Below are 12619 nucleotides of genomic sequence, written 5' to 3'. Positions count from 1 at the left end.
GTCAGACGAAAATTATCTACTCATACCATCATACGAAGGGAAAAATGGTTCAAGTAATAAAATATGAAATTTTTATTTTAAGTGCTTTCAATTTCGACCCAATCAATCATTTCCATAAACTTTGTTAAATTTGCTAAAAGATCTTAAAATGACAAATAGTTTAAAAATAATTAAAAATCATTTAAGAAACCAAATAAAAGTTAATATACAAAAATATAAAACTTGAATAGATACTTAACTGTGCTAACGTCATGAGCCACTCTTATTTGTCTTTTGAATATATTGATCTTAATGACCAAGTTTTAATTTTGATATAATCGTTATAAATGGTTACCTATAAACTAAGCGAAAGTGAGAAGCTTAGAAGGTTAAAAATAAATATTTTAGTCATAAAAAAATTCTATAAAAATAAATCTATAAATTTATGTGAATGCGATTTAATGTGACATATTAGATTTTAAAATTATTATTATTGTAAAATAAATTTAATATATTTTATAAAATTATGTCAATTTATAATTTCAATTTTATCGAATGGCTTTATAACTGTCGTACTTTTCAGGAATAAAATCTCTCGAGGTGGATTAGGGGAGCTTCTGCATTAATGTTTGATGCACACGTTGATAAAGTTGCTCAACGAATATCCAGTTGCCTTGGAATTTTTCTTTTGGTAGGTGAAGCTCTAATTTGATGACTTTCAATCGTTATAAAACGATAAGGATAACTTATCGAGAAAATTAAAAAAGAGGGATGGGACCTATGAGAATATACGAATACCTGATAAGGATCCGCAAATCCCGGCCCACACCTCCTTTTCTTTGTCGTAAAATAAACCATGATTTCTTCTCAAAGACTATTGTTGCATACAAAATAAATTAGGGTTCAATCTATTGTCAAAAATAAAAAGATGGTATAAGATAAGAAGAGGTAAAATTCAAAGAAGTTAATTGACATATAAAAATGTGAATATGACATCAGCCAAAAAAGACTTAGCTACTGCAAAAAAGGAATGAAACCTCTATAAAAAGAGGAAGTCTCTACAGATCTGCAAGGATCTAACAACTCTACAAGAAAATGCTCTCTACTACTTCTCTACAACTCGTGGGACTCTCTTTCCAAAAGGAGAACATATTCTTCAATCTCTATTTAATCTTATTTTCTCCATTGTATTGAGAGCTATTGGAGCCATTAGAGAATGTACAATCATTAAATATAATGGATTTTTCCTTCAAATAACCAATAGGCGTAGCTTTTTATGTCGAACTATATTGTTAGGCTCAATTCCTACCCCCAAAGAAAGGGCCTAGCCCCATTAGGACAACTGACTCGCACGAGGCTCGGTAAGATTAGATACCCTATACACAAAAAGGGAGAGCGGGGGGCGAGACCTAAAGGGCCCTTTTATCATAGGCGAGAACCAGCCCATCAAGAAATAGCATACAGAGATGGTCATTCAATCGCGCCCTAGCTGGGCACCGCAGGAGGAGGGGACACCTTCAAAACTAGCTGACATAATCTGGCTGGCTGGGTCAATAATAGTCATGTCAAAATGGCCCACCATACCTCAAACTCAGAGGGGTTATCACATTAAATGTGGTAAATTGCCATCTCAAGGAACATGCTTGTGTCAAGCCATGCTAATCCAGAAATCCAGAAGGGTTATCACATTGAATGCTGCGACATGCCTCCTCAAAGGTGGGAGCTATTAGGCCACCCAGAGGAAAAGAAACTACACCAACCTCTTTCTCTCGAGGTTAATCTAAGTTGTCACACTTCGTTGTTCCGCCTCCGCTATTGCAGCCACATTAACCAATTCTTGGAAGTTGTGGATGCGGACCCAAGCCACATAACTGCAAAGTCTAGAATTCAGCCTTCCTTGAAACTTCTAGGCTTGCATTTTCTCAGTAGCAATCAAGTGTGGGGCAAACCTTTCCAATTCCATAAACGTGGCAAACTCATGGGCCTTCTGAATCTTCATTGACTCTGGGAAGAAACAATTGTCAAATTCCTCCTTAAACCTCTCACATGTCAAAATGGTGATATTTCTCAATTCTCTAATCAGAAGTTGCCTCTTGGTGTCCCACCAAATTCCAGCTTCACCCTGCAACAGGTGCCTCGCATGCTGTATCTTCTGTTCCTCAATACAGCTGATGATCTCAAAGGTTATGTCGAAATCTAATAGCCACTTGTTAGCTTTCATGGGTCCCTCAGTTCCCATGAAATTGGGGTATCTATATTTTAGGAACTGCTAGTTCCTGGTTCTCAATCAGCGAGCGTTGCTAGTTCTACCTTAGGATTACTTCCTGCTACTGTTTCATGGTCTCTGTCATTTGATGAATCGCATCCGCCAAATCACGTCTTCCATCGAAGCAACGATCCTAATCTCTGTAGGTGTTAGATCCATCAGCATTCCTCTCTTGTCTGCCCCGTGTCATCTCGTCTTAATCCTTCCGACTCCTACGATATATGCACATCAGACCGAGCTCTAACTGCAGGATTCAAGCCTATGCAAGACTAATGATTCAAATCTATATTCTGGCATAAGGTTCCTAAGGACATGTGGGTTTACCTAAAGACGAACTGCTCTGATACCACCGCTATGACATCCTCAATATCCGCTTGAGGTGGAGCGGAGACTTAGAGCATCGAGACATGCAACACAAGGTTGTATACCCCCGTTCATGACAATTAATATGCAATGCAATGCAACCTAGTATGCAACTAGCAATATACAATAATCGCAGCAGAGATAAAAGGCTAAGGTGAAAAATATGCCAGAATAACTAAAATATCTAAACTTCATTAGATAATCATCATGTTCAAAATACTAAAGTAGTATAGATTTATATACAAAGTCATATCATTCTCTTCATGCGATCTAAAGCATAAAGGACTTGGGTTATGAACATCAAAATTAAGTCCAGCTTTCCCTCCAGATCCGGCTCCTCCTCAATCATGCGGATCTAGTGCTCCATCAATCTCGTCCTAGTCGATCCCTAACACAACTTATATCATTCCGAGTGAAATGATAGTGGTCTCATAAAAGGGTGAGATTTACTCGAAATCTCAGTAAGTTAAACAACTAACTGACACAAAGATAAGTCAATAATGAAAAATGATAAATATGCAATGCATGAGATACAGAAAATCAGTATGCATGTCTCTCATCCAGATTCCTCAACATCTTTTAAAAATATGGGGATACAGGTTTTATTCAGTAAATAATTTCATCAACATTTTTGAAAAAGACGTAACTTCTTCATAAAAATTTCATCCTAAACTTTTATAATTATAGACTTACATCATTATCTTAATTAATAACAAATGTGTGGTAATGTCACAGTTCCTCATATGCACTGTGAATACCTGCCGGTGACCGTAGTATAACTTACGTTGAAATTACCTTGTCTATAGACTCATTCTCAATGCATTGGTAAATAACATAACATCATAAAAATCATAACGTTTACACCCACTAGCGTTAGGTGTCCTAAAATGTTGATTTCGCTCCGGCATTCTTTAGAAAAAACCCATTTGAAGCCTGTTGACTATTCTTCGTCAACTCGAGGTTACCACTCCATTATTAAACACTCCAGAGTGGACAGAGGAGTTCCACCAGGATAATTCCTCATCCTAGCCTTTGGGGTCATAATAAAATGATTTTCATGCAATGTTTTGAAAATATTTTTCATGACATATGCATTTGTAACAAGTTTAATGAAAAACGACATTTATATGCAATATATTAAAAATGGTAAAAATATCACATGTTCTGTAAGTACGCACTCAATGTATCATATAACATGATAATTGAAATATGAATGAACATTTATCAATAATTCATAAATAATTTATCAATATGTAAATTAGAGGCCAACTTACAAACTTTCAAAAAATTTGAAATTAGCGTCGTAGCTGCGTAAATCATGTGTATACTAAGTTAGGGTTAATACTGTTATGGATAGGCTCAAAATCAAATGTTTCAAAAATTAGGTATTTACAAAAATACTCCTAGACTTTCAAAAATTGTCATTTAGGCCCTAAATTTTCACTAATTACAAACAAACTCTAAATTTAACCAAATTTCATAGACTTTATATTTTTGGCATTATAAAATCATCTATGCCCTTGTATTTTCAAAATTCAAAGTAGAACTTGTCCAATTATTCTCAACTCGTGGCATGCATCTTAGTTCATGCCTATATGTATCTTCAACTATTGATCCCTATAAATGCATGCATATGAAATTTTCTTTAATCACTAATGATCACTAACATCTTTAGAGATATTATGAAGTCTAATCCTTGAGTAATCAAATTCATCCCAACACTTAATCAAAGCTAAGAAATCATTAATCACCAATATGCTTAAAATCGATTCATGCTTGATAATCAAAACAAGATAGATTTAAAATCTATCATGGCATACTTCTAACTACAAATTTAACCTTCCATAATCATGTTAGGACAATGATAGATCATATCAAATCATGCTTAGAACATGCCATAGCTAAATTTCCAATTAAAAAACATTCAATCATTCAAGCTTTCCTTTAATTGACCCAGTTTTGCATTAAGCATCATAACCTTCTCAAAACTCAACTAAATGTCATACCAACACTTGGAAAAAAAGCTTGACATGCTAGCTAAGATCAAAAGGAAGAAAACTTACAAATTTCGTGGTCTTCCAAGTACTCTAGACTGCCTTACACAAGAACACTCAAAAACTTACCAAAACTCACTAGGTTTTCACTCTTTTGATCTCTAAGAGGAGGAAATGCTCTCAAGGCTCAAGAGGATGCATGGAGCTGTAGTGTGGGTGAAATGAGAAGGGGAGGGAAGAATTTATAGGTGGCCAAGGGGTGAGGGGCATTGGCCTTGGTGCTTGGTGATTGGATGAAGTGGGAGGTGCTCAAATCTGAAAATTTTCCAGATTTGCTTGCATGAAGTTAGGCCACATGTGCATAATGAAATCGTGCCCTAAACCACCACCATTTACTCCCCACAATACCTGAAAGGGTCTTGGAGATGATTCCAGGTCATGGGGCATCATTTGTGTGGCAGAAGATCTCTCAAACCACCCTTGAAAACTGGTGGATGAAGGTGGTTTTGTGGTGGAAGAATATCAGTTCGGTTTTGGATGTTTTTGGGCAGTAAAAATGAGTCAAAATCCTTCATGATGGTCATGGGACTTCTTTGTGATTGGGTGGAGAAGGAGGTGGCATGGGTTAGTGGTGCAAACCATGGCAGGAGGTTGGTTCAAATTCAATCTAAACAGTTCCTGCACAAACTTGACCAAGGTGGACCCGGTTTGGCTCTTTGAGTTGGTTGATGCAACCAATTTCGCCCAAAGCTCAAACTGAGTTTGGGAGGGTCTTATGAGGTGTTTAAAGACCATATTACCCTTGAGGACAAACCACAAAAATGTTGGGCCCAAGGGCAAAATAGTCCAAGCATTACAAAGGGCAATGCACAAAACCAATTGAAGGATGGTTTGGGCTTATTATGTCATTTTTCTTAATGACATGTGCGATGGTTTAGTTAGGGTATTAACATGGTCTAATCATGATTTATTAATTCAAGAAAATTTGAATTAAAAAGTTTAAGAAAAAATTAAGCATGATTAAGCTTCAAAGCATGGCTTAAAGTGCATTAACCTCAAGTATGATGGTTAATGGCCTTAACCAATTTTCAAAACTTAATTTGGGTAATTTGAGTGTGATTTGGACTTAAGAAAACCAATGGTATGATGTATTGGGCCTTTGGTCTTTAAATGGTGAAATAAGTCCAAACATAGCTTTGGGCCATATGGGCTTGAAAAGGGCCAAGAGTCCAATCTACACCAAAGATCTTATGCCTTCCTATACTTGGGTCAAAACTAGCATTGATTTTCTAAGGCATTGATTCAAGGTTTTCTTGGGCTAGGCTCATGAATGCACTGGGGTCTTAAAAAGCCTCACCAAGAATCCCTAGTGGGTTTGCCTCTCTAATCCTTAGCACATTAACACTAAGTATCAACATTAATGTTAATCCCACTGTCAACCTTAATGTAAGTAATTAACTCATAATTAAGAACCTAATCTAGAGTACTTAAGGGTTAATCAAGAGTTAATTAGGCGGGGCGCTACATCATTTCTAAAACTTTTCTATTAGGCAAATATTGCGGGAAGAAAAATGGAAGGTACATAGGTTAGCGTTGGCCATGTCGGGAATGGATGACGCGCTTCCACCGTGGGATGTAACAACAAAAGTGCTAGGAACTTCATCGGTCGAGCACGAGGTATTGTAGATAAAGTAAAATAGAAATAATGACATTTCATATTTTTAAATTCTTAAGAAGTTATAATTTATTTCCTTATGAAAATTTATAATTATACTAACCGACCTATTATTATTACTCTTAACAGTTATAGTCGAATGCAAAATAAACATATAATGTGTCAATTTTAAAAGAAAAATGATTTATATACAACATTTTTTACAACACTTTACACAACTATGTTTTAAATGAAGGGTATTTTTGTTAAATAATTTATAAAAGTAATATCATTTTACAAAAATACCCACATTTTGTAACATTATTGTACAATATGTTGTGTGTATAACATTACTCTTACATTAAAAAAAAAATTAACAAACTATAGTATATTTGAAACGGTAAATCTACTTCAAATAGAATTATTAATTTGAGGTTAATAAATAAACTATTCAATTTATCCAGAAATGAAAAAAAATATATATTTAACTATCAAAATTATATATCTTAATAAATCAATAAGTAGAAACTGTAGTATATTTGAAACTGTAAATCTACTTCAAATAGAATTATTAATTTGAGGTTAATAAATAAACTATTCAATTTATCCAGAAATGAAAAAGATATTTAACTATCAAAATTATATATCTTAATAAATCAATAAGTAGAAATCATTCAGAAATGGGGAAAAATTATATAAGCAGAGATTCATACTAAAATGTAACAATTCAATTCAATATTGACAAAATTCAAATTCAAATAAAATGCTGCCCAACGTTTAATTTTTCAAGAGTTTTTTTTTTCATTAGTATTTTATGAAGAGTTGGTATCAATTGGGAGAAAAATGACTACAGGCCAATTGTGATCATTTCTTTTAGATGGGTTGATTTCTAACATTGTCTATTTTTCACATGTAAAGCCCAAAAACTCAAAAGGCAAGCCCAACCTTCTGCCCCAATTTCACATGACACCATCTCATCCAACCCCACCAAATCCTAAAAGCTTTTTCCTTCTTCTTATTCCCCCACCCCCTTCTCTCTCTCTCTCTCTCTCTCTCTCTCTCTCTCTCTCTCTCTCTCTATGCTGATAGCCTCACCATTTTCTCAAAAGGGTGGCTCTACAGCCACGGCTCCAGCTCTCACCGGGAACTATCATTAGCGTAATGTTGTGTTTTATATATATATATATATATATATATATATATATTTTAACAATTTTAAATATTTTTTAAAAAAATTACAACATCATTAAAAAATAATTACTTAATTAATAAGTAAAAAAATATTAAAAAAATAAAATAAAAAGCAAGAGCTGGGAGCCTAAGAGTAGATTTACTCTTCTAAAAAATGTCTCTCTCTCCTAACACCGTCTCTTCCATGTCTCTCTCTATTTCTCTCTCTGTTACTGGGTTATGCTTTCTCTTCTCTCCTCGCCATCTACAACCGCCGCCCTCCACAAAATCACACAAAGTAATTTGTGGTCTAAAGAGAAATAACGAAAACGGCAATCGTGGCCCATGGGGTCTGGGTCTAAGGATCTCTCAAATCTCCCCATATAACAACTCGTCCCAATAATTTTAAGATTGAAATATTGATAATTTTTATTGGGTTTAGATTATATTTAATGGCCATATTGGATAAGTCCAACAGCGATAAATTATTGAAATTGATTATGAGTTTTAATTAGATTCAATAACGAGGTTAATTCTCATTTATTATTTATTGAATGAGTTAGACTCATTTTAGAATTTAAAGATCGGTTATTAAAAATTTATTTCAATTTTAATCATTATTGATTGAAGTCTCATACGCAGTCTCAATCACTGTCAATCCTACATTGAATGAACTACTAAATCATATTTTTAAATTCAAACTCTCTTCTTGAATGACTATGATCGAGTCCAACTTGAACTCAAACTCTTCGGCACCCTCTCCCAAATCTCTTTATAAATATCTTTTCTTTCGTGTATTATTTGAAAAAACCATGAACCTCCGTAAATGCAGCGGATAAATCTAAGATATCCAGTCCAACACCATGCGTATCCCACGTTCACCACACCAGTAGCCGACTATCTCATTCCTCTCACAACATCTCTTACATTTTCTCTCTCTTTCTAGTTCATGTGATTGATTTCATGCCAGAAATATTTGATTAACGCTGCAAAGTAAGTAGCTTGATCATAAATTAGGATTAGCATACATTAGCTAGTTATAAATATATATATATATATATATAATTAAAGCTAGTTCTTTGGAAGCCAATGTTTACGTACCACGCATGTCATAATATTTGCAAGCACATCATTAATCACGTTTCATTCTGCATATTATAGTTATGTATGTATTATGCATCTCACAGTGCATAAGACACGTAAACTTTCAAAAGATTAAGTGTAAGATAAGCTCAAAACAGTTAATCAGATGGTCATTCAGGTGCATAGTACTAATGCGATTTATGGGTGGATGTGCAAGCCAAGAAACTAAGCGTGGTCCACCATAGTATGCTAGAATACTATTGGCGGCTCCCCTTATGGTCGTGGGTGTGGGGCTGGTACACAACCTTACACACATGGTTAAGTGTGTGGGGCCAGTATGATAAGTAAGATAAGTAAAATAAGCCAATATAAGTCATGCATGTCATAGCATATGTATGAACAATCATGATTTTAAGTTCTCAGCATGAAATATTCTATGAAAAACCTTATGTTAAGTATGTTTACGTTATGACGAGTTTCTTACTGAGTCATCGACTCATTTTAGTTTGTTTCGATGTTTTTAAATCACCCTAGGTTAAAATATTTATGAAGATAGAGCACATGATGTAGTCCGGGGAGGCATGGCAGTGACCTAAATCATATACAAAGATTTTAAGTTATGATTTTCATGGCTCGAACTCTGATAAATTTTAATAAATGCTTTCGTGCACTCTCATTTATGGTTTAAGTATTTTAATACAAAATGACTCTATTTATTATGAGGAATCTTTATACTTGGCGCTTCTTTTAGAAAAAATATATATATTTTTAAGTCAGAATCAATAGTAGAACTCCGGCTCCAAAGATTTTTTAAAAGTAACTTTATTTCTTAATCGTGGGGAGCAGGGTGTAACATCCCACCCTATGTTTCTGGAATCCTCTGAGCATTTTTTTTTTTCCTTTTTAGATCTAGACATATATTACATAATGTTTTTTAGTTTGGTTTGATTTCATGTGTATGTGTATGATTTATTTACTTAATTTATAGAAATTCAAACATCTTATAGATTGTTTTTGGGTTTGGTTTGATTTTATGCATATGCATATGATTTTTTAGTCAATCTGTAAAGACTCAAACATCTTCCTTTGAGTGACAAGAGAAACCAAGATGAATCATACCCACGTGATGCCAAGAGTCACAAGAAGAAGAATTCCAATGCCACCATGGAGTTTTTGTGAGAAAGTGGAGAATAGAAGACATGAAAAAATGACAAATAGGAAAGAAGATGTTTGTAGGAAGCTGAGATAGAATAAATAAATAAACATGTGAAAGAGATAAGTTCAAACAAAAGTAATGTAAAATTAAAGATACCAAACACAATTGGCAGAAGTAAGAAAAAAGACAAAGGCAAAAGGGAAATTTGTGATAAAATCAGGGATAAAATTGAAAAAAATAGTGAACGAAAAACCTATGAAAGAGATCATAAGGTAAACAAAAATAATGTAAAAAGAGTACAACAAACACAATCAGCATAAGAAAGAAGACAAAACAGAAGGGAAATTCATGATAAAACTAGGGTCAAAATTGGAAAAAAAAAATTAGTGGACGAAAAAACACTCTCCATCCTCAATTCGCACTTATTTAACCAAGGTATATATAGACAAATACTATGGCGGAACTTCCAGAAAGTCATTGTAGCAGTGAAAGAAAGCTGAGGGACGAAGCTATAAAATGAGAAACATAGAAGGATAAATTGGAAAGCAAAATGTCAAAACAAAAACACTATTACTTTTGAAAAATACTTTAACCACACAAGAATTACACAAAAATAAATACACAAACTGACGTAGTTTGATGTGGTACATTAGATTGTAAAGTTATTTTTATTGTAAAGTAGATCTAACGAATCTCGTAAAGCCACATCAATTTGTGAATTTATTTTTGTATAATCTCTTTATATCTTTAGCCGTTATCAAATTAAAACATGACAAAATAATTTTTAGCGGCTAGTATAATATTTTGTTATTTAGTTATTTAGAAAACGAAGTAAACAAATCTAAAACTAAATTATATGACATTCATGAATCAAGGTATAGCAATTCCAGATGTGTGTGCATGCATGCATGTTGTGCTAGCTACAGACACATCACAACCCCAACCAAAGGACAAGTGTGTGTTGTCCACCTCAATGTGGCTTCACACTATGAACAAGTAAATTAAAGATAGTTAAAATAACGCGGTGCAATTTATTATTGCAACAGCCAGAAACCGTTTAAGTTCATGCATGCATTAATATATATCAGTTCCAAAAATAATTTTAGAGCACAGACACAAGAATATATATACGCAAATAGAGCGGTAGATCGAGGGAATTAAGGAAATCAAGGGAGATCAGAAAGAGATCAAGCTAGCCATGTCGGTGGAAGCTGTCGTGGATCCGCACGAGAAGATGAGAGCCAGAGATGTGAACAAGGTGGCACGGGGAGAACAAGCTCCTACGCCTGCCTATGAATATGGCAGTACGGTCTCTAGAGCCCCTTCCCACCCCGCCAGCAACAACAGAGAAAACTAGGACAGCAAAGACGATGAGTACGAGGTTGCTTCTTTACTCATCATGTGGTACACTCTTAGGATTAATTAAGAGTATAATGTTCCGACTTTTAACACATTTTATAATTCGAAAAAATATATATAACAATATGCGAACCTCATCCTATTTAATATTAGAGTTTATATTATATATCCACTCACGCACAATTTAATATTGCATAATTTACATTCTATGCCACTCTTTTTGAATTGTAGAAATTGTTTGGATTAAAAGTTGTAAGAAATTCCAATCATATTATGGTTTTATATTCTTTTCATTTAACCTTGAAATTATTTCAAAGGTTATATGAGTAATGCTACATAGAATCGTAAAATGTGCAAGCGCCGTACAGTCGTTTTGAAAAAAAGTGGGGTCCACAATTAAAAAATTAATTTGTCCACTATTAAAAAATTAATTTACTTTTCATGTAGATCCCACATTTATTCACTTTTTTCAAAGTGATTGAGTGACATTTACAAACTCACGACTGCAACTACCATTTATCATTAAGTATATAAATCCTAGACATAATATCATGACGTGTGAGCAGCAAAACAAATATGAACCTCAAAATACTCGAATATTGTTGTGTTTATATGGAGATAATCATGTGAATAAAGTGGTGGAGTTGAAGACATCACCAAATGACGTAAAGTTTCCCTTCACGAACCAAACACACCATTGCTACGTATGCTACCTTGAATATCACAAGTTAGTATATACCTCTTTCTGATCCCGACATTCTCTATGGATGTAGTTATACTAATAAATTTGTGCAATCAATCCATGGACAAATTCAGCATTAATATATAAGACTGCTTATTTAGGTGCATTCAGGTGAAGGGTGACAACGTACCCGAGTGTGAGAATTTCGCAGAGTATTATCGGTCGTTGTGCCCTGTGAATGGGTAAGAAATCTTCAAAGTTACTTATGACGTCATATATAATATACTTTTTTATTCTTATATGGAACTAACGATGTATGTTGAAACTGGTTTGTTTGAGTACTTTATCGAGGGTATGTACGGTTCAATGAATTTTTCATGCATGCGTGCAGATTGAGAGGTGGAATGAACAGAGGGCAAATGGAACATTTCCAGGTCCATTCTAGAAAGACGCAAAATGGCTTTTGGACTCCCGGTATTCCATACGTTATGTGCAATTATGAACTAAATAAATGCCCCTTATAATATGACAAGTATTATTAATAGATAAATATTTTAGCCACGAAATAATTACACAAAAATAAACCCATAAATTAGAATAAGTTTGTTAATATAGATAAGTTTGTTACAATTGTTGTTATGGTATGAGATCTATCAAGATCCTTAGAAATTACAATTAGAAGTTTGAATTCAAATATTTAAAATATACAAGTAGTTAAAATATGGATATGAATCAAGGTTGTTGAAGATTTGAATTTTTTTATGGCAGAGCATTATCTTCATGTATTTGTGATGATGACTTAGAGATCTTCAATTGATCATGTAATACATTAACATCCCCTCAAGTTAATGGGGAGTTCACAAATCAGTAACCGAGCAAACATGGGGATATATTACAGCATCTCAGTAGAGTC

At 34.0% G+C, this 12619-nt stretch overlaps 1 protein-coding gene across 1 annotated transcript; it reads left to right on the top strand.

Annotated features, from left to right (window-relative positions):
- The first annotated feature begins 10863 nt into the window (after positions 1-10863).
- LOC121235464 (cytochrome c oxidase subunit 6b-3-like) lies at positions 10864-12151 on the top strand. The gene is made up of 4 exons (XM_041131814.1): positions 10864-11002; positions 11643-11751; positions 11868-11940; positions 12098-12151. Exons 1-4 carry the CDS (start codon positions 10864-10866, stop codon positions 12149-12151), a joined length of 375 nt encoding a protein of 124 aa, XP_040987748.1.
- Positions 12152-12619: the final 468 nt, after the last annotated feature.

The sequence above is a fragment of the Juglans microcarpa x Juglans regia genome, chromosome 6D, assembly GCF_004785595.1.
Source record: "Juglans microcarpa x Juglans regia isolate MS1-56 chromosome 6D, Jm3101_v1.0, whole genome shotgun sequence".
In the NCBI taxonomy this organism is placed as follows: domain Eukaryota; kingdom Viridiplantae; phylum Streptophyta; class Magnoliopsida; order Fagales; family Juglandaceae; genus Juglans; species Juglans microcarpa x Juglans regia.
This window is presented reverse-complemented; position numbering and strand designations above follow the sequence as displayed.